We start from the raw sequence: 27559 nt of genomic DNA, 5'->3' as shown, positions 1-27559 counted from the left end.
GCTCCCAAGTCTGGTCACATCACATTGGGAGCAGAGAGCTCTCAGTCTGATCCCATCACATTGGGATTAGGGAGCTCTGAGTCTGCTCACATCAAATCGGGAGCGGAGAGCTCAGAGTCTGATCACATCAAATTGGGAGCGGAGAACTCTGAGTCTGATCCCATCAGGAGCAGAGAGCTCTGAGTCTGATCACATAACAACGGGAGTGGAGAGCTCTCAGTCTGATCACATCACATTGGGAGCACCGAGTCTGCTCACATCAAATCGGGAGCGGACAGCTCCGAGTCTGATCACATCAAATCGGGAGCAGACAGCTCCGAGTCTGATCACATCAAATCGGGAGCGGACAGCTCCGAGTCTGATCACATCAAATCGGGAGCAGACAGCTCCAAGTCTGATCACATCAAATCGGGAGCGGAGAGCTCTGAGTCTGATCACATCAAATCGGGAGCGGAGAGCTCCGAGTCTTATCACATCACATCGGGAGCAGGATGGGGAACCTCAGCTGTGTGCCCCGACCCCACCGCCTCCAATATTCCTTCTCCAGGAAGAACTCCCTGCCAGGCAAAGAGTAAGTCTGACCACATTGAACCCCAACACCGATATTCACACCAGGGTCCTCACATCACTCTGGGGAGAATTCTGATTGCTGTGATTGTTCATTGGAATCATTGTACCCTGTACAGCACTTTGCAATGATCTATGTACTCTGTGCTTTATTCTTCATTTCTATCATTGTGCTCCATGTAGTACTATGGATTGTGATCATGGAAACAGAGTTGTAGTGTCCCTTCTGCCTAGGGGCGGTGCTGCCCCCTGAAAAATGCCACCCAAGGAAAACGCCTTGTTTGCCTCGTGGTAGATACGCCCCTACCTGTAGGCCATTTATGCATGGAGTGGAGCCCGTCCCAAACGCTTCTAAAAGTTTTTACAGCTTCGTCCTGTCCTCTTTTCTAGGATGGAACAGCCGTTAGGAATTAGGAAGAGTGCCCTCTAGTGGTACAAGAGTGAGCACAGTCCTTCTAAGCACTGCACATGTGCAGCGTTATATCTTGTCACTTCAGATGTCCTCATCAGCTGCAACACTCTCTATCTCTCATTGCAGCACAATGTGCATGTGCAGGGCTCAGAAATAGGACAGGACTTGCTCCTGTACTTCTAGGGGGTGCTCATCCTATCAAAACAAGCTTCAGTCTGTGCATATATAGCCTACAGGTATGGGAAGAGCATAAATGCATAATTGTAAGTTTGGATTAGTTTAGAAATATGGAATGGTGTTTGTGGACTGCATGGAGTATTTTTTTTTTAAGTGAACTAACTCTTTAAACTCTTGCTGAGAACAGGCCTACATGCATCTTAGTGTTAATACTAGACACTAAAGCCTCGTACACACGCACCGATTGTTGGCCGACCGATAGGCCGTCTTTTGTCCAGTGTTGTTGTGTTGGTTGAAATGTGCTCTAGACTGCACACAAATTTTGTCGGCCAACAACAACCAACTTCAGAAGTGATGTCATGTGCTGGTTTACTTTTCGTGTGTTTTTTCTTCTCTGAGCATGCCCAGTTTTGCTCATCACATTTTTGTCTGCCGAAATCTGTACTGACTGAAGAACAATCGGCCGTTCTGGTGACGGCCAACAAAAATTTTATAGCATGCACACCAGATTTTGTTCGGCCGAAAAGTCGCAGTCGGTTGTCGGAAGCATCATACTAACAAGCCAACAATCGGCCGATCGGACGTTGGCCAAAAATTCACGGCCAACAATCGGTGCGTGTGTACGAGGCTTAAGGCAGGGGTAGGGAACCTATGGCTTGCGAGCCAGACGTGGCTCTTTTGATGGCTGCATCTGGCTCGCAGACAAATCTTTAATAAAGGGGGGCGTGTCCGGACGTGAGCCGCGCTGGAAGTGTAGCCCCAGAGCTCCGCCGCATCTACCACTTAATCCAGTGCCATCCGCATAGCTGTGCCCGGTGCCAAGGAGATTTCTGCACCCATTGACGGTACAATTTGTGGGCTACCCACCGCTACCCTCAATTCGTCTCTGGGTGACCGGATTGCCACGCTACGGACCCCGCGGCCTACTCGCGGTACCGCCGCAGGCTCCTGTGCTGTGCATCTGAGGGCTTTGGCAATCACCACCCGGTTAGGAGACCTGCCATCCGCTCCCTGTGCCCCGACAGACACGATCTCCTTCCCCTCTGACACCCGGGGACCCGCGGGAGCTGCCTCTCACATCCATTTCTGAAGCTCAGGGCCTATACTCACCTCCATCACTCGCAGGCCTGCAGGCGCTTCACCACTCCGGCCTCACTGCATACCTGCCGACTCTGCTCTCTTCCCGACCAGACTCCATGCACTTTCACACGGTTCCATCTACTCACTGTATAGCTGCGGCCCATGAATATGAATATTAAATAAAGGTTCCCGACCCCTGAAATATAGTGTATGGCTCTCACGGAATTACATTTGAAAATATGTGGTGTTCATGGCCCCCTCAGCCAAAAAGGTTCCCGACCCTGCACTAAGGGGTCTATGTTTAAAAAATTCTGCTGCGTCAATCACTTGCACGGGCTCCACAAATTTTCACAGTAATTTTCCTAATAGGTTTATTATCAAGAATGCTCAGTGCCATCTAGTGGCGATAATGCAGTATTTTTTCTGACAGGTATTAAAGGGAAAAATACCAAATTACTGACATATTTGTGTAATAATAGTCCCTTTTGATGATTAAAAAGACTAATTACAACATCTGCATAACAGTCTACAGACCTGGACTGTCATAAGAGATGCTTTTATTGGCTACCTTGAATCCTTGTTTCAGGCAGAGTATGGCCACTCATAGACTTGCATGCTAGTACTGTATGAGCACACATATTTATTCTATATTCTAATCCACACAGAATATCAATTGAAATTACATCCCCTTCAAAAACTTCAATGAAACATAATAACTCTAGGGGAGTATTTACAAAAACAAAATCAGCTAGGCATCCATATAATTGCATGTGAATTTGTTATGTTTGAATGGGGCAAAATTGATTGTTTTCCTGTTGATTCTCTGCAGATCGAAGATGCGTGGGTGGGGGGGTAGAATACTGCATTATGACTACTAGATAACAATATCATGGGAAATAAGTATACTCCTCAGTGCTATCTATTGTCCATAATGCAGCATTTTGCACATTCAAACAGCAGAGAATACAATCTGAAAACATTTAATTTTGCCCCATTCACACAAAAAACATTTACAGTGCATGAAGTATTCAGACCCCTTTCACTTTTTTTTTTTTGTTATGTTGCAGCCCGATACTACAGTTGTTTAAATAAATTTTTTCTCATTAAGAAGGTCAACTGCCACTGCAGCCCTCCACCGATCTGGGCTTTATAGCAGAGTGGCTAGAAGGAAGCCTCTCCTCAATGCAGAACACATGAAAGCCTGCTTGAAGTTTGCATAAAAACACCTGAAGGACTCTCAGACTGTGAGGAACAAGATTCTTTGGTCTGTTGAAACCAAGATTGAACTGTTTGGCCTCAATTCTAAAAGTTATATATGGAGGAAACCAGGCACCGTTTATCACCTGTCCAGTACCATTCCGAAAGTGAAGCATGGTGGTGGCAGAATCATGCTGTGAAGGTGTTTTTTGCCAGCAGGGACTGGGAGACTGGCCAGGGTTGAGGAAAAGCTGAATGGAACGAAGTACAGAGAGATCCTCAATGAAAACCTGTTCCACAGTGCTCAGGACGTGACAACGATCCTAAGCACACAGCCAACACATGAGTGGTTTAGAGACAACTCTGTGAATGTCCTAAAGTGGCCCAGGAAGAGCCCTGACTTAAACGACTGCCCACTGACAGTCCCCATCCAACCTTACTGAGCTTAAGAGAATTTGCAAAGAAGAATGGCAGAAAATCCCCCAATCCAGCTGTCCAAAGCTTGTCGTGTCATAACCAAAAAGACTTGAGGCTGTAATTGCTGCCAAAGGTGCCTCAACAAAGTACTGAGTAAAGGGTTTGAATTCTTAAGTACATGTGATATTTCAGTGACTTTTTTTTTTTTTTTTTACACATTATGATTGTTTATAGTAGTGAACTACATTGTTATAAGCAAGCATTTTACTGAATGAAACTGATTCATTTTGTTTTTGTTGAGAATAGCTGTGATTGATCAAAGCTAATCACATGGTACAGATGGGCTGTGATTGGCCCTAACGGTATCACAGCAAGCAACACAATTGTTTACAACTGTCATGTGACCTGCTGTGATTGGTCACATGGTACCAGCAGCGAGCCGATACACTGTTCAGTCATTGGTTGTGTCCAGTTAAAGATCACGCCGCTGTGCGGCCCCAGGAGTGGTGCCTTTTTAGAGGACGTCATATGATGTCCACTCTGGAAGAATGTCCCACCTGGCCGTCAATCTGCTATAGGCCGGGCAGGAAGGTGTTAAACAACTGTAGTATCAGGCTGCAACGTAACAAAATTGAAAAAAGTGAAGGGGGTCCGAATACTTTATGAATGCACTGTACATGCAGTTTAGGTGGGTAAACCATTATGCAAAGTTTTATAAATACCAGTGTCTGCTTATTCACAGATTACATGTGTATAATAACACATAACAATCGAATATCTATGAATAAAACTGAGGTCATATAGTGCATGTACAATATACACAGTATCTCACAAAAGTGAGTACACCCCTCACATTTTTGTAAATATTTTATTATATCTTTTTATATGTGACAACACTGAAGAAATTACACTTTGCTACAATGTAAAGTAGTGAGTGTACAGCTTGTATAACAGTGTAAATTTGCTGGCCTCTCAAAATAACTCAACATACAGCCATTAATGTCTAAACCGCTGGCAACAAAAGTGAGTACACCCCCAAGTGAAAATGTCCAAATTGGACCCAATTAGCCATTTCCCCTCCCCACTAACCAGTCATGTGACTGGTTAGTATTACAAGGTCTCAGGTGTGAATGGGGAGCAGGTGTGTTAAATTTGGTGTTATCGCTCTCACTCTCTCATACTGGTAATTGAAAGTTCAACATGGCACCTCATGGCAAAGAACTCTGAGGACCTGAAAAAAAGAATTGTTGCTCTACATAAAGACGGCCTAGGCTATAAAAAGATTGCCAACATGCTGAAACTGAGCTGCAGCACGGTGGCCAAGACCATACAGCGGTTTAACAGCACAGGTTCCACTCAGAACAGGCCTCGTCATGGTCGACCAAAGGGGTTGAGTGCACGTACTCAGCGTCATATCCAGAGGTTGTCTTTGGGAAATAGACGTATGAGTGCTGCCAGCATTGCTGCAGAGGTTGAAGGGGTGGGGGAGTCAGCCTGTTAGTGTTAAGACCATACGTTGCACACTGCATCAAATTGGCCTGCATGGCTGTTGTCCCAGAAGACTGTTGTCCTCTTCTAAAGATGATGCACAAAAAAGCCTGCAAACAGTTTGCTGAAGACAAGCAGACTAAAGCCCCGTACACACGTACCGATGGTCGGCTTACAAATGTTCCTCTTTTCTCCCCGGGATGTCGGTGTCTGCTGAAAAGTGCAAAGACAGCACAAGGACAGCACAAGAATTTTGTCCGCCGACTGCAGAAGTGATGTCATGTAATGGTTAACTTTCCCTGTGTTTTCTATTTTCTGAGCATGCCCAGTCTTGCAAATCTGCGGTCTGTCGGCCGAATTGTGTACTGACAGGCGAACAATCGTCCGTTCTGGTGTCGGCATACAAATATTTTCATGTTTGCACGAAAGACTTTTGTCCGCGGATTGTGCGCAGACATCTGTCGGAGGCACCATACTAACACGCGTACAATCGGCAGATCCTTCGTCCACCGACGTTTGTATGCCGACGATCGGTACGTGTGTACGGGCCTTAATGACATGGATTATTGAAACCATGTTCTGTGGTCTGATGAGACCAAGATAAACGTATTTGGTTCAGATGGTGTCAAGCATGTGTGGCGGCAACCAGATGAGAAGTACAAAGACAAGTGTGTCTTGCCTACAGTCAAGCATGGTGGTGGGAGTGTCATGGCCTGGGGCTGCATAAGTGCTGCTGGCACTGGGGAGCTACAGTTCATTGAGGGAACCATGAATGCCAACATGTACTGTGACACACTGAAGCAGAGCATGATCCCCTCCCTACGGAGATTGGGCCGCAGGGCAGTATTCCAACATGATAACGACCCTAAACACACCTCCAAGACAACCACTGCCTTGCTAAAGAAGCTGAGGGTAAAGGTGATGGACTGGCCAAGCATGTCTCCAGACCTAAACCCTACTGAGCATCTGTGGGGCATCCTCAAATGGAAGGTGGAAGAGCGCAAGGTCTCTAACATCCACCAGCTCTGTGATGTCATCATGGAGGAGTGGAAGAGGACTCTGGTGGAAATCTGTGGAGCTCTGGTGAACTCCATGCCAAAGAGGGTTAAGGCAGTGCTGGAAAATGGTGGCCACACAAAATATTGACACTTTGGGCCCAATTTGGACATGTTCACTTAGGGGTATACTCACTTGTGTTGCCAGAGGTTTAGACATTAATGGCTGTGTGTTGAGTTACTTTGAGGGGAAAGCAAATTAACACTCTTATACAAGCTGTACACTCACTACTTTACATTGTAGCAAAGTGCCGCATGAAAAAATATATAAAATATTTACAAAAATGTGAGGGGTGTACTCACTTTTGTGAGGGGTATACTCACTTTTGTGAGATACTGTAGGTCTATCTCACAGCACATTAGGCTGCTGGTGCTAAATTTAACAATCCAATTGAACATAATAAACATTTTCTTTTAGGAATTCAAATTCCTAATTGGAATGGAAAGTACAGTCAAAAGATGACCGTATTGTGTGCACTACATATGTTATCTGTAGGGTTTGCAACTCATTAAAAAGAGGCAATATTGCTTGGAGAAATTGGAAGTGAAAATAAAAAGGAGGACCAGCTATAAGGTGGATGGATAAACTGACAAAAAGTATGAACATGCCATTGAAAAAACATAAAACTGAAAGACAAAAAATAAAACTGACTTTATAGGCACATAATACTACTACTACTAATAATAACAGGGTTCTTCAGTTAATTGAAGGGGTTTCGAGATTTTTGGAAAATATGTGAATTTTAACAGGGGTCTACTGGGAAACATTTTTTGGGTTACCACAATAAAAAGTTGCTAGTCGGGGTCCCACCAAATGGTATTTTCCGGCCACAGTACCTAAAAATTGAAGATGCACAGTTTATTGTATCTAACTGTGCTATGGTTTCCTTTGGAATCTAAGATCAATGTCTTGAATGTCTCCTGCGTATCACCAACCCGGAACTCAACGGTCTCACGTTCCCCGTGAGACCGTTGAGTTCCGGGTTGGTGATACGCAGGAGCAGAGGAGCGTCTCGTACACCAAACCTATGCTGCATATTTTTTATGAAGGCATTATGAATCCTGTGTTTGAGTAAGTGCAATTCTATTAATAAACCCCAAGTATTAGAACTTATTACACTATTGGAGTTTCCTTATCTTTTCTCTAAAATACCCTGGAGTTCCCTATGCGAGCTGAGCCTTATTTAAAGAGACCCTAAGGATAGCTTGGAGGCACTTGTGGACCATCTATGCTGTTTGAGACCCCCTCCAATCAAGGGGTCCACCAGTTCTGGTAAGGAGTATTTACCCCGAGCACTGGGTGGAGAGAGTTTTATGGTGGAGGTCCCTCACTTGAAGATAGAGTGTATTCAGTTTTTGCTGAGAGATCCGTGTTGCACTGGGCACTTTAAGGACTTTTTATATTCAATTATATTTAATTATTTATTATTCATCTAAAGGACTTTTCACTTAAGGATTATTCATTTATTTGTATTTATATTTATATTGTATTTATGCACATAAGCACTTTCTTGTGTTTCTGAGTGCTGAGCGCAATTTAACCCACTTCATTTCACATTTTTTGCGTTTTACACGTTTTTTATTGCTGCTTGCACTATGGAAGAAATTCCTCACATATTTATTTAATTTATCACATTGATTTATTTATTTATTTATTAGTGTCAGATATCACCATTTTGCGCAGTTTCTTTTGGGTTACCAATTTTCTATTTAGAATCACATCCTGATTACCTGAAAACTCACATTCATTCGCCCCTGAAATACGATCCACTGCCCATGTTGATGCCACTAGTTTGACATCAGTTTGAGATGGTTCTGAGATCATTTGAAACTCATTGGCAGGTTGCATTTGGCCTCCAGATGACCCTTTTCTGATCAGCATTAGACCCGCTTTAAGCCCCCTCTTCACACCAGTGCAACTTGTCATGCAATTTGAAAGGTCAAATCGACAAGTTGCACCCTATTGTCGGCAATGGAACTGTTCAAATTGATGCAACACCAACTTTGCGGTGTTGCATTGATTTGAAAAAGTAGTTCCTACGCTAATTTTGGCGATTTCAGGTGCAACTTGCATAAATTTTAAATCCGCATTCAGTGGGAACCTAAGACTTAGCTTGTTTTGCATTTCCATAGACTTGTATGGGCATGCAAAACCAGTCTGAAGTGAACAAAATTAAAACAAAGGTACCAACCTGGGAAACAATAAATAGAGTAAAGGTAGGTACTCCTGGAGGGAACTAATTCCTCCTTAAAGGTGCAGAGACACACCAGAAGCCCAGTACAGAGACCAACTCCTTCCCAGTACGGGGACTGTCACCCCTTCAGGATAAGTAAACATCTAGGGCAGGGCACACTGGGTTACTTTAGGTCATGGTTGTTGGCCAGAAAGGAGAAGTGTACTCAGAGGTGGATACACTGATTATACAGACTGTGCAGCTGCATAAGGTCCCCTGGAATTTTTTGGAGCTCATGTGTATAATGTCGATCTGGCTGGTGTTAGATAAGCAGAATGCCTATTCCATGAAAATAGTAGATTACTTTGCCTAAAACGGTAGTTGACTACAATTTTTTACAAAACCTTTAACAGTACCTACTTCTCCAATATCCCAGTTCTCAGAAATGTGTACTAGTAGTGCTTAAAGCTAAACTCCAGGCATGATCTGTGTATACTTACAATGGCATAGCTTGTCAAAATGTCATACATTCATGGGTCAGGAGTAAGTAAAGCATAGAGTTCAGGGGTTAGAAATAAGTAATGCACAGAGATCAGGGGTCAGGAGTATGTAATGCACAGAGATCAGGGGTCAGGAGTAAGTAACACACAAGGTTCAGGGGTCAGGAGTAAGTAAAGCATAGAGTTCAGGGGTTAGAAGTAAGTAAAGCACAGAGATCAGGGGTCAGGAGTAAGTAACACACAACGGTCAGGGGTCTGGAGTAAGTAACACACAACGGTCAGGGGTCTGGAGTAAGTAACACACAACGGTCAGGGGTCTGGAGTAAGTAACACACAACGGTCAGGGGTCTGGAGTAAGTAACACACAACGGTCAGGGGTCTGGAGTAAGTAAAGCATAGTGTCCAGGGGTCACAATTAGGTAACATACAAAAGTTCAGGGATCAAGTTTAGAGAAGGCACAGAAAGCAGGGGTCAGGATTACGCATTGTACAAAGTTCCGGGGTTCAGGATTAGGCAACGAACAGAGTTCAGGTGTCAGGATTATGTAATGTGCAGAATTTAGGGGTCACAAGTAACACTCGTAATTCAGAGTTCAGGATTATATATTGTGCAGAGTTCAGGGGTCACAATTAGGTAACACACAAAGATCAGGGGTCAGGATTATGTATTGCACAGAGTTCAGACATCAATATTATTATTATACAGGATTTATATAGCGCCAACAGTTTGCTCAGCGCTTTAAAATGTGAGGGAAGACAATACAGTTACAGTACAATTCAATACAGGAGGAATCAGAGAGCCCTGCTCGTTAGAGCTTACAATCTAGAAGGGAGGGTCAAGTGAAACAAAAGGCAGTAACCGAAGGGGATGGGCAGATGGAGAAAATGGAGCTAGAGTTGTTAGCTGTGGGTAGGATAGGCTTCTCTGAAGAGGAGGGTTTTTAGAGATCGCCTAAAAGCTAATAGAGTAGGAGATAATCGGACAGATAAGGGTAAGGAGTTCCATAGGATTGAAGAGGCTCTGGTAAAGTCCTGGAAGCGAGAATGGGAGGAGGTGACAAGGGAGCTAGAGAGCAGGAGGTTTTGAGAGGAATGAAGAGAGCGATTAGGTTGGTATTTTGAGACTAGGCTAGTGATGTAATTGGGGGCTAAGCTGTGGATGGCTTTGTAAGATGTTGTTAGTATTTTGAATTTGATTCATTGGGTGAGTGGAAGCCAGTTGAGGGCTTGACAGAGAGGAGCGGTGGATACTGAGCGATTGGTAAGATGGATGCAGTAGTCGAGGCGCGAGATGACCAGGGAGTGAACTAGGAGCTTTGTTGTGTCTTTGGTTAGAAAGGGGCGTATTTTGGAGATGTTGGAGGTTAAGGCGGCAAGATTTGGACAGCGATTGGATGTGGGGCTTGAAGGAGAGTTCAGAGTCCAGGACAACACCTAGGACCTTGACATGCGGGGACGGGCTGATAGGGCTGGGGGATGGGCTGAATCAATATTATGTATTGTGCAGAGTTCATGGATCACAATTAAATAACACACCGAGTTCAGGGGTCAGGATTATGTATTGTGTAGAGTTCAAGGGCCAGGATTATGTATTATGCAGAGTTCAGGGGTCACGATTAAGACACACTGAGTTCAGAGGTCAGGATTAAATAACACACCGAGTTCAGGGGTCAGGATTATATATTGTGCAGAGTTCAAGGGCCAGGATTATGTATTGTGGAGAGTTCAGTGGTCACAACCAATTAAGACATACACTGAGTTCAGGGGTCAGGATTAAGTAACGCACAGAGTTCACGGATTAGGATTATGTATTGTGCAGAGTTCAGGAGTGACAATTAAGTAACACGGAGTTCAGGGGTCAGGATTATGTATTGCACAGAGTTCAGGTATCACAATTTAGTAACACACAGTGTTTAGGTGTCAAGATTATGTAATGTGTGATAGGAACGAAGAGAGCGATTAGGTTGGTATTTTGAGACTAGGCTAGTGATGTAGTTGGGGGCTAAGCTGTGGATGGCTTTGTAAGATGTTGTTAGTATTTTGAATTTGATTTGTTGAGTGAGTGGAAGCCAGTGGAGGGCTTGACAGAGGAGCGGCGGATACTGAGCGATTGGTAAGATGGATGAGTCCGGCGGCAGCATTAATGATGGATTGAAGGGGGGATAGCCTGTGTAGGGTGTAGTGCTGTGTGAGGAGAAAGGTCCTCACTGTCAGGGTGTAGTGCAGTGTGAGGTGAGAGGTCCTCACTGTCAGGGTGTAGTGCTGTGTGAGGTCCTCACTGTCAGGGTGTAGTGCAGTGTGAGGTCCTCACTGTCAGGGTGTAGTGCAGTGTGAGGTCCTCACTGTCAGGGTGTAGTGCTGTGTGAGGAGACAGGTCCTCACTGTCAGGGTGTAGTGCTGTGCTGTGTGAGGAGACAGGTCCTCACTGTCAGGGTGTAGTGCTGTGTGAGGAGACAGGTCCTCACTGTCAGGGTGTAAAGCTGTGCTGTATGAGGAGACAGGTCCTCACTGTCAGGGTGTAGTGCTGTGTGAGGTCCTCACTGTCAGGGTGTAGCTCTGTGTGAGGAGAAAGGTCCTCACTGTCAGGGTGCAGTGCTGTGTGAGGTCCTCACTGTCAGGGTGTAGCTCTGTGTGAGGAGAAAGGTCCTCACTGTCAGGGTGCAGTGCTGTGTGAGGTGAGAGGTCCTTACTGTCAGGGTGTAGTGCTGGGTGAGGAGACAGGTCCTCACTGTCAGGGTGTAGTGCTGTGTGAGGAGACAGGTCCTCACTGTCAGGGTGTAGTACTGTGTGAGGTGACAGGTCCTCACTGTCAGGGTGTAGTTCTGTGTGAGGAGACAGGTCCTTTCTGTCAGGGTGTAGTGCTGTGTGAGGAGAAAGGTCCTCGCTGTCAGGGTGTAGTACTGTGTGAGGTGAGAGGTCCTCACTGTCAGGGTGCAGTGCTGTGTGAGGAGACAGGTCCTCACTGTCAGGGTGTAGCTCTGTGTGAGGAGACAGGTCCTCACTGTCAGGGTGTAGCTCTGTGTGAGGAGACAGGTCCTCACTGTCAGGGTGTAGCTCTGTGTGAGGAGACAGGTCCTCACTGTCAGGGTGTAGTGCTGTGTGAGGAGAAAGGTCCTCACTGTCAGGGTGTAGTACTGTGTGAGGTGAGAGGTCCTCACTGTCAGGGTGTAGTTTTGTGTGAGGTCCTCACTGTCAGGGTGTAGTTCTGTGTGAGGTCCTCACTGTCAGGGTGTAGTGCTGTGTGAGGAGACAGGTCCTCACTGTCAGGGTGTAGTGCTGTGCTGTGTGAGGAGACAGGTCCTCACTGTCAGGGTGTAAAGCTGTGCTGTATGAGGAGACAGGTCCTCACTGTCAGGGTGTAGTGCTGTGTGAGGTCCTCACTGTCAGGGTGTAGCTCTGTGTGAGGAGAAAGGTCCTCACTGTCAGGGTGCAGTGCTGTGTGAGGTCCTTACTGTCAGGGTGTAGTGCTGGGTGAGGAGACAGGTCCTCACTGTCAGGGTGTAGCTCTGTGTGAGGAGACAGGTCCTCACTGTCAGGGTGTAGCTCTGTGTGAGGAGACAGGTCCTCACTGTCAGGGTGTAGCTCTGTGTGAGGAGACAGGTCCTCACTGTCAGGGTGTAGTGCTGTGTGAGGAGAAAGGTCCTCACTGTCAGGGTGTAGTACTGTGTGAGGTGAGAGGTCCTCACTGTCAGGGTGTAGTTCTGTGTGAGGTGACAGGTCCTCACTGTCAGGGTGTAAAGATGTGCTGTATGAGGAGACAGGTCCTCACTGTCAGGGTGTAGTTCTGTGTGAGGAGACAGGTCCTCACTGTCAGGGTGTAGTTCTGTGTGAGGAGACAGGTCCTCACTGTCAGGGTGTAGTGCTGTTCTGTGTGCGGAGAAAGGTCCTCACTGTCAGGGTGTAGTGCAGTGTGAGGTGACAGGTCCTCGCTGTCAGGGTGTAAAGCTGTGCAGTATGAGGAGACAGGTCCTCACTGTCAGGGTGTAGTTCTGTGTGAGGAGACAGGTCCTCGCTGTCAGGGTGTAAAGCTGTGCTGTATGAGGAGACAGGTCCTCATTGTCAGGGTGTAGTGCTGTGTGAGGAGACAGGTCCTCACTGTCAGGGTGCAGTGCTGTGCTGTGTGAGGTGAGAGGTCCTCACTCTCAGGGTGTAGTGCTGTGTGAGGAGACAGATCCTCACTGTCAGGGTGTAGTGCTGTGATGTGTGAGGAGACAGGTCCTCACTGTCAGGGTGTAGTGCTGTGTGAGGTGAGAGGTCCTCACTGTCAGGGTGTAGTGCTGTGTGAGGTCCTCACTGTCAGGGTGTAGTTCTGTGTGAGGTCCTCACTGTCAGGGTGTAGTTCTGTGTGAGGTCCTCACTGTCAGGGTGTAGTGCTGTGTAAGGTCCTCACTGTCAGGGTGTAGTGCTGTGTGAGGAGACAGGTCCTCACTGTCAGGGTGTAGTGCTGTGCTGTGTGAGGAGACAGGTCCTCACTGTCAGGGTGTAGTGCTGTGTGAGGAGACAGGTCCTCACTGTCAGGGTGTAGTTCTGTGTGAGGAGACAGGTCCTCACTGTCAGGGTGTAGTGCTGTGTGAGGTGAGAGGTCATCACTGTCAGGGTGTAGTGCTGTGTGAGGTCCTCACTGTCAGGGTGTAGTGCTGTGTGAGGTCCTCACTGTCAGGGTGTAGTGCTGGCTGTGTGAGGTCCTCGCTGTCAGGGTGTAGTGCTGGCTGTGTGAGGTCCTCACTTTCAGGGTGCAGTGCTGTGTGAGGTGAGAGGTCCTCACTGTCAGGGTGTAGTGCTGGCTGTGTGAGGTCCTCACTGTCAGGGTACAGTGCTGTCTGAGGAGACAGGTCCTCACTGTCAGGGTGTAGCTCTGTGTGAGGAGACAGGTCCTCACTGTCAGGGTGTAGCTCTGTGTGAGGAGACAGGTCCTCACTGTCAGGGTGTAGTGCTGTGTGAGGAGAAAGGTCCTCACTGTCAGGGTGTAGTACTGTGTGAGGTGAGAGGTCCTCACTGTCAGGGTGTAGTTCTGTGTGAGGTGACAGGTCCTCACTGTCAGGGTGTAAAGCTGTGCTGTATGAGGAGACAGGTCCTCACTGTCAGGGTGTAGTTCTGTGTGAGGAGACAGGTCCTCACTGTCAGGGTGTAGTGCTGTGCTGTGTGAGGAGAAAGGTCCTCACTGTCAGGGTGTAGTGCAGTGTGAGGTGACAGGTCCTCGCTGTCAGGGTGTAAAGCTGTGCTGTATGAGGAAACAGGTCCTCACTGTCAGGGTGTAGTTCTGTGTGAGGAGACAGGTCCTCACTGTCAGGGTGTAAAGCTGTGCTGTGTGAGGAGACAGGTCCTCACTGTCAGGGTGTAGTACTGTGTGAGGTGAGAGGTCCTCACTGTCAGGGTGTAGTTCTGTGTGAGGTGACAGGTCCTCACTGTCAGGGTGTAAAGCTGTGCTGTATGAGGAGACAGGTCCTCATTTTCAGGGTGTAGTGCTGTGTGAGGAGACAGGTCCTCACTGTCAGGGTGCAGTGCTGTCCTGTGTGAGGTGAGAGGTCCTCACTGTCAGGGTGTAGTTCTGTGTGAGGTCCTCACTGTCAGGGTGTAGTTCTGTGTGAGGTCATCACTGTCAGGGTGTAGTGCTGTGTGAGGAGACAGGTCTTCACTGTCAGGGTGTAGTGCTGTGTGAGGAGACAGGTCCTCACTGTCAGGGTGTAGTGCTGTGTGAGGAGACAGGTCCTCACTGTCAGGGTGTAGTGCTGTGCGAGGAGACAGGTCCTCACTGTCAGGGTGTAGTGCTGTGCGAGGAGACAGGTCCTCACTGTCAGGGTGTAGTACTCTGTGAGGTGAGAGGTCCTCACTGTCAGGGTGTAGTACTGTGTGAGGAGACAGGTCCTCACTGTCAGGGTGTAGTTCTGTGTGAGGTCCTCACTGTCAGTGTGTAGTGCAGTGCTGTGTGAGGTCCTCACTGTCAGGGTGTAGTGCTGTGCGAGGAGACAGGTCCTCACTGTCAGGGTGTAGTGCTGTGCGAGGAGACAGGTCCTCACTGTCAGGGTGTAGTACTGTGTGAGGTGAGAGGTCCTCACTGTCAGGGTGTAGTACTGTGTGAGGAGACAGGTCCTCACTGTCAGGGTGTAGTTCTGTGTGAGGTCCTCACTGTCAGTGTGTAGTGCAGTGCTGTGTGAGGTCCTCACTGTCAGGGTGTAGTGCTGTGTGAGGTGAAAGGTCCTCACTATCAGGGTGTAGTTGTGTGTGAGGTCCTCACTGTCAGGGTGCAGTGCTGTGTGAGGTCCTCACTGTCAGTGTGTAGTGCAGTGCTGTGTGAGGTCCTCACTGTCAGGGTGCAGTGCTGTGAAAGGTCCTCATTGTCAGGGTGTAGTTGTGTGTGAGGTCCTCACTGTCAGGGTGCAGTGCTGTGTGAGGTGACAGGTCCTCACTGTCAGGGTGTAGTGCTGTGTGAGGAGACAGGTCCTCACTGTCAGGGTGTAAAGCTGTGCTGTATGAGGAGACAGGTCCTCACTGTCAGGGTGTAGTGCTGTGTGAGGTCCTCACTGTCAGGGTGTAGCTCTGTGTGAGGAGAAAGGTCCTCACTGTCAGGGTGCAGTGCTGTGTGAGGTGAGAGGTCCTTACTGTCAGGGTGTAGTGCTGGGTGAGGAGACAGGTCCTCACTGTCAGGGTGTAGTGCTGTGTGAGGAGACAGGTCCTCACTGTCAGGGTGTAGTACTGTGTGAGGTGACAGGTCCTCACTGTCAGGGTGTAGTTCTGTGTGAGGAGACAGGTCCTTTCTGTCAGGGTGTAGTGCTGTGTGAGGAGAAAGGTCCTCGCTGTCAGGGTGTAGTACTGTGTGAGGTGAGAGGTCATCACTGTCAGGGTGCAGTGCTGTGTGAGGAGACAGGTCCTCACTGTCAGGGTGTAGCTCTGTGTGAGGAGACAGGTCCTCACTGTCAGGGTTTAGCTCTGTGTGAGGAGACAGGTCCTCACTGTCAGGGTGTAGCTCTGTGTGAGGAGACAGGTCCTCACTGTCAGGGTGTAGTGCTGTGTGAGGAGAAAGGTCCTCACTGTCAGGGTGTAGTACTGTGTGAGGTGAGAGGTCCTCACTGTCAGGGTGTAGTTTTGTGTGAGGTCCTCACTGTCAGGGTGTAGTTCTGTGTGAGGTCCTCACTGTCAGGGTGTAGTGCTGTGTGAGGAGACAGGTCCTCACTGTCAGGGTGTAGTGCTGTGCTGTGTGAGGAGACAGGTCCTCACTGTCAGGGTGTAGTGCTGTGTGAGGAGACAGGTCCTCACTGTCAGGGTGTAAAGCTGTGCTGTATGAGGAGACAGGTCCTCACTGTCAGGGTGTAGTGCTGTGTGAGGTCCTCACTGTCAGGGTGTAGCTCTGTGTGAGGAGAAAGGTCCTCACTGTCAGGGTGCAGTGCTGTGTGAGGTGAGAGGTCCTTACTGTCAGGGTGTAGTGCTGGGTGAGGAGACAGGTCCTCACTGTCAGGGTGTAGCTCTGTGTGAGGAGACAGGTCCTCACTGTCAGGGTGTAGCTCTGTGTGAGGAGACAGGTCCTCACTGTCAGGGTGTAGCTCTGTGTGAGGAGACAGGTCCTCACTGTCAGGGTGTAGTGCTGTGTGAGGAGAAAGGTCCTCACTGTCAGGGTGTAGTACTGTGTGAGGTGAGAGGTCCTCACTGTTAGGGTGTAGTTCTGTGTGAGGTGACAGGTCCTCACTGTCAGGGTGTAAAGATGTGCTGTATGAGGAGACAGGTCCTCACTGTCAGGGTGTAGTTCTGTGTGAGGAGACAGGTCCTCACTGTCAGGGTGTAGTTCTGTGTGAGGAGACAGGTCCTCACTGTCAGGGTGTAGTGCTGTTCTGTGTGCGGAGAAAGGTCCTCACTGTCAGGGTGTAGTGCAGTGTGAGGTGACAGGTCCTCGCTGTCAGGGTGTAAAGCTGTGCAGTATGAGGAGACAGGTCCTCACTGTCAGGGTGTAGTTCTGTGTGAGGAGACAGGTCCTCGCTGTCAGGGTGTAAAGCTGTGCTGTATGAGGAGACAGGTCCTCATTGTCAGGGTGTAGTGCTGTGTGAGGAGACAGGTCCTCACTGTCAGGGTGCAGTGCTGTGCTGTGTGAGGTGAGAGGTCCTCACTCTCAGGGTGTAGTGCTGTGTGAGGAGACAGATCCTCACTGTCAGGGTGTAGTGCTGTGATGTGTGAGGAGACAGGTCCTCACTGTCAGGGTGTAGTGCTGTGTGAGGTGAGAGGTCCTCACTGTCAGGGTGTAGTGCTGTGTGAGGTCCTCACTGTCAGGGTGTAGTTCTGTGTGAGGTCCTCACTGTCAGGGTGTAGTTCTGTGTGAGGTCCTCACTGTCAGGGTGTAGTGCTGTGTAAGGTCCTCACTGTCAGGGTGTAGTGCTGTGTGAGGAGACAGGTCCTCACTGTCAGGGTGTAGTGCTGTGCTGTGTGAGGAGACAGGTCCTCACTGTCAGGGTGTAGTGCTGTGTGAGGAGACAGGTCCTCACTGTCAGGGTGTAGTTCTGTGTGAGGAGACAGGTCCTCACTGTCAGGGTGTAGTGCTGTGTGAGGTGAGAGGTCATCACTGTCAGGGTGTAGTGCTGTGTGAGGTCCTCACTGTCAGGGTGTAGTGCTGTGTGAGGTCCTCACTGTTAGGGTGTAGTGCTGGCTGTGTGAGGTCCTCGCTGTCAGGGTGTAGTGCTGGCTGTGTGAGGTCCTCACTTTCAGGGTGCAGTGCTGTGTGAGGTGAGAGGTCCTCACTGTCAGGGTATAGTGCTGGCTGTGTGAGGTCCTCACTGTCAGGGTACAGTGCTGTGTGAGGAGACAGGTCCTCACTGTCAGGGTGTAGCTCTGTGTGAGGAGACAGGTCCTCACTGTCAGGGTGTAGCTCTGTGTGAGGAGACAGGTCCTCACTGTCAGGGTGTAGTGCTGTGTGAGGAGAAAGGTCCTCACTGTCAGGGTGTAGTACTGTGTGAGGTGAGAGGTCCTCACTGTCAGGGTGTAGTTCTGTGTGAGGTGACAGGTCCTCACTGTCAGGGTGTAAAGCTGTGCTGTATGAGGAGACAGGTCCTCACTGTCAGGGTGTAGTTCTGTGTGAGGAGACAGGTCCTCACTGTCAGGGTGTAGTGCTGTGCTGTGTGAGGAGAAAGGTCCTCACTGTCAGGGTGTAGTGCAGTGTGAGGTGACAGGTCCTCGCTGTCAGGGTGTAAAGCTGTGCTGTATGAGGAAACAGGTCCTCACTGTCAGGGTGTAGTTCTGTGTGAGGAGACAGGTCCTCACTGTCAGGGTGTAAAGCTGTGCTGTGTGAGGAGACAGGTCCTCACTGTCAGGGTGTAGTACTGTGTGAGGTGAGAGGTCCTCACTGTCAGGGTGTAGTTCTGTGTGAGGTGACAGGTCCTCACTGTCAGGGTGTAAAGCTGTGCTGTATGAGGAGACAGGTCCTCATTTTCAGGGTGTAGTGCTGTGTGAGGAGACAGGTCCTCACTGTCAGGGTGCAGTGCTGTCCTGTGTGAGGTGAGAGGTCCTCACTGTCAGGGTGTAGTTCTGTGTGAGGTCCTCACTGTCAGGGTGTAGTTCTGTGTGAGGTTATCACTGTCAGGGTGTAGTGCTGTGTGAGGAGACAGGTCTTCACTGTCAGGGTGTAGTGCTGTGTGAGGAGACAGGTCCTCACTGTCAGGGTGTAGTGCTGTGTGAGGAGACAGGTCCTCACTGTCAGGGTGTAGTGCTGTGCGAGGAGACAGGTCCTCACTGTCAGGGTGTAGTGCTGTGCGAGGAGACAGGTCCTCACTGTCAGGGTGTAGTACTCTGTGAGGTGAGAGGTCCTCACTGTCAGGGTGTAGTGCAGTGCTGTGTGAGGTCCTCACTGTCAGGGTGCAGTGCTGTGAAAGGTCCTCATTGTCAGGGTGTAGTTGTGTGTGAGGTCCTCACTGTCAGGGTGCAGTGCTGTGTGAGGTGACAGGTCCTCACTGTCAGGGTGTAGCTCTGTGTGAGGTGACAGGTCCTCACTGTCAGGGTGTAGCTCTGTGTGAGGAGACAGGTCCTCACTGTCAGGGTGTAGCTCTGTGTGAGGAGACAGGTCCTCACTGTCAGGGTGTAGTGCTGTGTGAGGAGACAGGTCCTCACTGTCAGGGTGTAGTTCTGTGTGAGGAGACAGGTCCTCACTGTCAGGGTGTAGCTCTGTGTGAGGTGACAGGTCCTCACTGTCAGGGTGTAGCTCTGTGTGAGGAGACAGGTCCTCACTGTCAGGGTGTAGCTCTGTGTGAGGAGACAGGTCCTCACTGTCAGGGTGTAGCTCTGTGTGAGGAGACAGGTCCTCACTGTCAGGGTGTAGTTCTGTGAAAGGTCCTCAATGTCAGGGTGCAGTGCTGTGAGAGGTCCTCACTGTCAGGGTGTAGTTCTGTGTGAGGTCCTCATTGTCAGGGTGTAGTGCTGTGTGAGGTCCTCACTGTCAGGGTGGAGTGCTGTGTGAGGTCCTCATAGTCAGGGTACAATGCTGAGCAGCAGGCGCTATGTGAGGAAGACGTTCCATCCGGGGCCCTTCCTCAGCTCCTGTGTTTTGTCATCTAAACGCGCCCATCTTGCACAGGAAAAGCCGCCCAATCACAGCTCACAGCCTCGGACATAAAGTGTGCTCACTGACTACACTCAATAGGTGTACTGGCTGATTAACCTGCTCCATTATAAATACGAGGCGTACAATAAGAAAGGCATTCTGAGCCGCCTTCCAGCCCACTTACCATATTTCCTCCAGCACTTGCCTTCTCTTCTCTGGATGTTGTCACTTCTTCCGTTCTTGTAAGGTGTTTGCTGATTTATTTTATGGACATTGGCTCCATCTAGTGTACATATTGTGGAAGTGCACGTGATATAAAATGATCACCAATTATGTAGAATTAAAAGATAAAACTTTTTAATTTGGATAGAGCAGCGAAACCTCATTTTTTTGCCTTCTTTGCCCCTCTAAGAAGATGTCTCCCCACTTCCTGTCCTATAGCCAAAACAGGAAGTGTGTGGAAATTCTTGGTTGTTACTAGTAGCACCAGAATGTGTGTTCCCATTGGAAGAGTTTGCCTCTTTTCCTGTTGTGGTGACAACACAAAATATGGAATTTTCTTTCCCTCTCACTCTATGTGATAATGGAAAAGAGGGCAGATAGAGAGAGTGAGGACACAGACCGCAGTGAAAACCTGAACAGGGTTCAAATCCCTCCCTATTCACAACTAAAAAAAAGTTTTACCTTTAGTTATTGTCTTGAAAATGAATGTACGCTTCATGCACAAATAACTCTGTTGTGTTAATAAGTGCACTTTTGCATATTAATATACGCCAAGTGCAATCAATCCCATTGTGCTAAAAAGCACAGTTCTCAGCTCTTTTGTATAAGGTAATGGACGCGCTCAGCAGTACCCAGTAATACAGACTCGTATTACATTGGATGCTCCATAGAATGTCCTGCTTAAATCATTGAGCTCCATTTATTTATGGGACAACACACGGATAACAGCAGGAAGTGATGGCTATACAACATCAGCCAATCAGTTCCAAATGTACTGTCACATGACATAAGTTACTCACATAGAATCAGCCAATGACACACCTGTATACATTCAAATATACAATAGAAAGGGGGAGTACACGATCGTAAATGAGCAGAACAGCGTGCACGACTTTCTGTCATTGGTGTGTGGAAATCCGCACACCGTAGTTAACAATGAAACTCATGTGTAGCGGAATTCGTGCCTAACACTACACAAAGAAACCAGCGTGTAGAACCGTGAACGCTGCTCTGATCAAACTCGTGCATGCATTCCTGCCACTACGAGCTCAGAGAACAATGCCTAATAGGATTATACTACTATTCCCATAGACGTGAGGCTATCTGCAGGAAAAGAGCCATGCTGTTTCCACTATGCTGATCAGGCACAGTAGAAAGACATGAGCATGTATCCCTTCATAGGGGCAGATAGATATCAAAACGATATTGACTTCACAGAGCAAAGATATCCCCGCTGAGCGGACAAATCTGCACATTATACAGGGGCCCGACACTGCTGGCTGTCATATCCTTGATGATTTATCCTTGAACTCCGCTTCACGATACTCATAGATCTCTACCAGCAAACGGACCCACGCATATTGCATGGAGTGTTCGCCGGCGGAGATGTCTATGTAGAGCGAAGGCGCCTACACATCTAAAGGAAGCAGTGGCGGCTGGTGCTCAAAATTTCTGGGGGGGCGCAAACAGAAAAATGTAATAGGCATTGCTTTGCGGCAAAAAACGCTGTAAAAAATTGCGTGACTTTGAGGTCGCAAAAGTGTGAAAGGGGCCTTCAGTAATTAAGGTATAGTGTGCCCCCTTTCAATGCAGAGAGACCAGCGTGCCCCCTTTCAATGCAGAGAGACCAGCATGCCCCCTTTCAATGCAGAGACCAGCGTACATGCCCCCTTCAATGCAGTGACCAGCGTACATGCCCCCTTTCAATGCAGTGACCAGCGTACATGCCCCCTTTCAATGCAGTGACCAGCGTACATGCCCCCTTTCAATTTAGAGAGAGACCAGCGTACATGCCCCCTTTCAATGCAGTGACCAGCGTACATGCCCCCTTCAATGCAGTTACCAGTGTACATGGACTGTCCCTGATTTGAAACAAAGTCCCCCTGTCCCTCTTTCCACCTCATTTGTCCCTCATTTTGGTCTGACCTATATAGTTGTATATAAAATGCACTATTTACTGTATTTTTCAGAAATTGTTTCCCAATGCTAAACCATTCATTTAAATTCTAAATTGCTGCATTTGTAAATTTTAAAAGCCAGTATTAAGGAATAGTAGTGGCAAAAAAATGTGTGGGTTTAACTAATATTTTTTTTATATAATTCTCCTTTAAGGGGGTGTGGGTGGGGGGGGTGCCCTATGCCTATATACTTTTGCTAATAGGTGTCCCTTGTTCCCATCTCAAAAAGTTGGGAGATATGGAACCCCTATTATCCCTGAGAATCAATCGATCACCCCATTATGCCAGATGTCTAAATTAGACTACCATCGCTATCACCCCATCATCACTGAAGACTAAATCAGACTATCAACCCCATCATCCCTGGAGACAGAATCCGATTCTCACTCCCTGAAGTTCCAAATCCCACTCTTACCCCCATTATCCCTAGAGATCAGACTCACTCTTGTCATCCTTGGAGAGTGAATCAGACTATCACCCCCAATCTTTCCAGGGTTCTGAAACTATTACCCCCCTTCATCTCTGGAGACTGTCAGACTATCACCCCCATCATCTCTAAAAATTACATCAGACTATCACCCCCACCACTCCAGGACCAGGAGACTGAATCAGACTGTCACACCCATCATCCCATGAGAAGGAATCAGACTTTCACCTCTATGATCCCTTGAGACTGAATCAGTGCCGACAGCGCAATCTACCACGGATCACGAGTCAGCACTTCCCCTGAGTAACTTACCTGGCGACGGCTCGGCTCCCCGCGGCGGCTTCTCCCCTCCTCGCGACTCCGACGTCCGTCCTCTTCTGCTCGGCTCCCGGCTGCAGCTTCTCCCCTCCTCGCGACTCCACTTCTGAGGCGGCGGGAAGGTGACCGGGCAGTGACGGTGAGTAACTGATGCACGCACCGGCACCGCCCCCAACGAGGTCAGCATGGATGTCCTGAATCATGATTGGTCCAGGCTGGAGTCTGGACCAATCATGATCCAAGACATCCCAAAAGGGGGGTGGTGTAGCGCAGTGCTCTGCACTACAGTTACGCCCCAGAAGGCCGCCAATTGGCGCCTCTGCGGGTGGAAAACCCCACCCCCCCCCATAGGCACCAATGAGGCGGGCGCCCCTTGTGGGCAAAAATTATTATTTTTTTTTTAATCTTTTTTTTTTCTTTTTCTTTTTTTGGGGGGGGGGCGCCCCTGCGCCCCCTATCGGCCGGCCGCCACTGAAAGGAAGGTTTTCACTGCCAGTAGTATTTCCTCAATGCCGGTTCACCCGCACATGATCTAATGAGCGTATTGCAAGCAAACTGACAACAGGAGCCATAATGACAAGCTAAATAAAACACATCCTGAAAAATGTCCACACTAGTCCTAATAAAATTTCCACAACAGTTATACTTGAATGTATCTGCTGCTTAGTAACCAAGAAAAACTGATTACCTCAACCATCTGAAGGGGCTTGCGAAGAAGAGAATAATATCAATCTTGAGGGGCTTGCAAAGGGGCTTGCATTATTCAGTAAAGCTACAAGCCATGCCGTGTTGGCTCAGCCAAGACAGACAGGTCACAGCAGAGAATTCTGACAAAACGTGATCCACTGGAGAAGGAAATGGCAACCCACTCCAGTATCCTTGCAAAGAAAACCTCATGAACAGAAACAAAAGGCTAACAGATATGACACCAGAAGATGTCCCCAGGCCAGAAGGTGTCCAATGTGCTACTAGGGAAGAGCGTAGGGCAATTACAAGTAGCTCCAGAACTAATGAAATGGCCGGGCCAAAGCCGCAAGGGATCTCAGCTGTGGATGGTAGGAGTGAAAGGAAAGTCTGATGCTGTAAAGAAGAAAACTGCATAGGAACCTGGAATGTAAGATCAATGAATCAAGGTAAGATGGATGTTATTAAACAAGAGATGGCAAGATTGAACATCAATATCTTGGGAATTAGTAAACTAAAATGAACTGGAATTGGCAAATTCAATTTAGATGACTACTAATATCTACTACTGTGGACAAGAATCTCTCAGAAGAAACGGTGTAGCCCTCATAGTCAACAAAAGAGTAAGGAATGCAGTACTGGGATAGAATCCCCAAAACGGCAGGATGATCCCAGTCTGTATCCAAGGCAAACCACTCAACATCATAGTAATCAAAGTTTATGGACCAACCTCTGATACTGAAGAAGCTGACATTGACCGCTTTTATGAAGATCTACAACAGCTTTTAGAACTAACTCCAAAAATAGATATCCTTCTCATAATGGGAGATTGGAATGCTAAAGTAGGAAGTCAAAGCATTTCCGGAATAACAGGTGCATATAGCCTTGGAGTACAAAATGAAGAAGGACAAAGGCTAATAAAGTTTTGTCTAGAGAAAACACTGGTAATAACAAACACTCTTTTCCAGCAACCAAAGTGGCGACTCTACACATGGATATCACCAGATGGTCAATACAAAAATCAGATTGATTATATTCTCTGCAAAGATGGAGAAGCTCTATACAGTCAGTCAAAACAAGACCTAGAGATGACTGTGGCTGAGACCATGAGCTTCTTATGGCAAAATTCAAGCTTAGATTTAAGAAAGTAGGAAACACCACTAAACAATTCAGATATGATCTAAATCAAATCCCTTGTGAATACTCAGTGGAGGTGACAAACAGATTTAAGGGATTAAATCTGATAGACAGAATGCCTGAGGAACTATGGAAGGAAGTGTGTAACATTGTACAAGACGCAGCAATAAAAACCATCCCAAAGAAGAAGAAATTCAAGAAAAAAAGTGGCTATCTGATGAGGCCATACAAATAGCTGAACAAAGAAGGAAGGCAAAAAGCAATGGAGAAGGGAAAATATACCCAACTAAATGCAGACTTCCAGGGGATAGCAAGAAGAGACATACAGATTTTCTTAAACAATCAATGCAAAGAATTAGAGGAAAACAACAGAATGGGAAAGACTAGAGAGTTTTTCAAGAAAATTGTAGATATCAAGGGAAAGTTTTGTGCAAAGATGGGCACGATAATAAACAAAAATGGCAAGGACCTGGCAGAAGCAGAAGAGATAAAGAAAGAGAAGAATACACAGAAAAACTATACAAGAAAAATGTTAATGTCCCATATAACTACGATGATGCAGTCACTGGTCTTGAACCAGATATCCTGGAGAGTGAAGTCAAGTGGGCCTTAGAAAGCATTGGTAATAACAAAGCTAGCGGAAGTGATGGAATCCCAGCTGAGTTATTTAAAATCCTAAAATGTGATCCTGTTAAAGTGTTGCAATCAATATGACAATAAATTTGGAAAACTCAACAATGGCCACAGGACTGAAAGAGATCCCTTTAAATTCCGATACCAAAGAAGGGCAGCACCAAAGAATGTTCAAACTACTGTACGATCGCACTAATCTCAAACGCCAGCAAGGTTATGCTGACAATTCTACAAGCTAGGCTTCAGCAGCATGTGAACTGAGAGCTACCACAAGTACAAGATGGATTTCGAAGAGGCAGAGGAACTAGAGAATAAATTGCCAACATTCGCTGGACCATTGAGAAAGCAAGGGAGTTCCAGAAGAATGTCTACTTCTGCTTTATTTATTACAGTAAAGACTTTGCTTGTGTGGGTCACAACAAGATGTGGCAAATACTGAAAGAAATGGGAGTACCAGACCACCTCACCTGTCTTCTGAAAAACCTGTATGCAAGTCAAGAAGCAACAATCAGAACAGCATATGAAACAACTAACTGGTTTAAAATTGAGAAAGGAGTGCAGCAAGGATGTATATTGTCACCCTACTTATTTAACCTATATGCAGAGTACATCATGCAAAATGCCAAGATTGACGAATCACAAGCCTAAATTAAGATCGCCGGGATAAATACCAACAACCTGAGATACAGTGGGTACGGAAAGTATTCAGACCCCCTTAAATTTTTCACTCTTTGTTATATTGCAGCCATTTGCTAAAATCATTTAAGTTCATTCTTCTTCCTCATGAATGTACACATAGCAGCCCATACTGACAGAAAAACACAGAATTGTTGACATTGTTGCAGATTTATTAAAAAAGAAAAACTGAAATATCACATGGTCCTAAGTATTCAGACCCTTTGCTGTGACACTTAGGTGCTTTCCATTTTTTCTGATCATCCTTGAGATTGTTCTACACCTTCATTTGAGTCCAGCTGTGTTTGATTATACTGATTGGACTTGATTAGGAAAGCCACACACCTGTCTATATAAGACCTTCCAGATCACAATGCATGTCAGAGCAAATGAGAATCATGAGGTCAAAGGAACTGCCTGAAGAGCTCAGAGACAGAATTGTGGCATGGCACAGATCTGGCCAAGGTTACAAAAAGATTTCTGCTGCACTTAAGGTTCCTAAGAGCACAGTGGCCTCCATAATCCTCAAATGGAAGACGTATGGGACGACCAGAACCCTTCCTAGAGCTGGCCGTCCGGCCAAACTGAGCTATCGGGGGAGAAGAGCCTTGGTGAGAGAGGTAAAGAAGAACCCAAAGATCACTGTGGCTGAGCTCCAGAGATGCAGTCATGAGATGGGAGAAAGTTGTAGAAAGTCAACCATCACTGCAGCCCTCCACCAGTCGGGGTTTTATGGCAGAGTGGCCCGACGGAAGCCTCTCCTCAGTGTAAGACACATGAAAGCCCGCATGGAGTTTGCTAAAAAACACCTGAAGGACTCCAAGATGGTTAGAAATAAGATTCTCTGGTCTGATGAGACCAAAATAGAACTTTTTGGCCTTAATTCTAAGCGGTGTGTGTGGAGAAAACCAGGCACTGCTCATCACCTGTCCAATACAGTCCCAACAGTGAAGCATGGTGGTGGCAGCATCATGCTGTGGGGTGTTTTTCAGCTGCAGGGACAGGACGACTGGTTGCAATCGAGGGAAAGATGAATTCGGCCAAGTACAGGGATATCCTGGACAAAAACCTTCTCCAGAGTGCTCTGGACCTCAGACTGGGCCGAAGGTTTACCTTCCAACAAGACAATGACCCTAAGCACACAGCTAAAATAACGAAGGAGTGGCTTCACAACAACTCCGTGACTGTTCTTGAATGGCCAAGCCAGAGCCCTGACTTAAACCCAATTGAGCATCTCTGGAGAGACCAAAAAATGGCTGTCCACCAACGTTTACCATCCAACCTGACAGAACTGGAGAGGATCTGCAAGGAGGAATGGCAGAGGATCCTCAAATCCAGGTGTGAAAGACTTGTTGCATCTTTCCCAAAAAGACTCCTGGCTGTATTAGATCAAAAGCGGGCTTCTACTAAATACTGAGCAAAGGGTCTGAATACTTAGGACCATGTGATATTTCAGTTTTTCTTTTTTAATAAATCTGCAACAATGTCAACAATTCTGTGTTTTTCTGTCAGTATGGGGTGCTATGTGTACATTCATGAGGAAGAAGAATGAACTTAAATGATTTTAGCAAATGGCTGCAATATAACAAAGAGTGAAAAATTTAAGGGGGTCTGAATACTTTCCGTACCCACTGTATGCAGACAATATCACACTAATGGCAGAAAGTGGTGAAAGAGGAGAGCGCAAAAGCTGGCCTGAAATTGAACATTAAGAAAACTAAGATTATGGCAACCAGTCCCATCACTCCTTGGCAAGAAGAAGAAATAGAAACAGTGACAGATTTTATCTTCCTAGGCTCCAAGATCACGGCAGACAATGACTGTAGCCATGGAATTAAGAGAGGCTTGCTTCTTGGGAGGAAAGCAAAGGCAAACCTAGACAACATTATAAAAAGCAGAGACATCATCCTACCGATAAAGTGCCG

The 27559-nt window shown here is 47.3% G+C and overlaps 1 protein-coding gene across 1 annotated transcript in view; it reads right to left on the bottom strand.

Annotated features, from left to right (window-relative positions):
- Nucleotides 1–19824, bottom strand: part of PIK3CG (phosphatidylinositol-4,5-bisphosphate 3-kinase catalytic subunit gamma) — a 139746-nt gene extending 119922 nt beyond the window's left edge. Inside the window, exon 1 of the mRNA XM_082254381.1 lies at nt 19765–19824. Within this exon, the coding sequence (XP_082110507.1) occupies nt 19765–19767 (3 nt within the window). The 5' untranslated portion in view covers nt 19768–19824. The remainder of the gene's footprint in view (nt 1–19764) is intronic.
- Between the last annotated feature and the right edge of the window lie 7735 nt (nt 19825–27559).

The sequence above is a fragment of the Pelophylax lessonae genome, assembly GCF_965119305.1.
Source record: "Pelophylax lessonae genome assembly, chromosome: 4".
Classification (NCBI taxonomy): domain Eukaryota; kingdom Metazoa; phylum Chordata; class Amphibia; order Anura; family Ranidae; genus Pelophylax; species Pelophylax lessonae.
The sequence above is the reverse complement of the archived record's forward strand: the minus strand, read 5'-3'. Positions and strand labels throughout refer to the sequence as shown.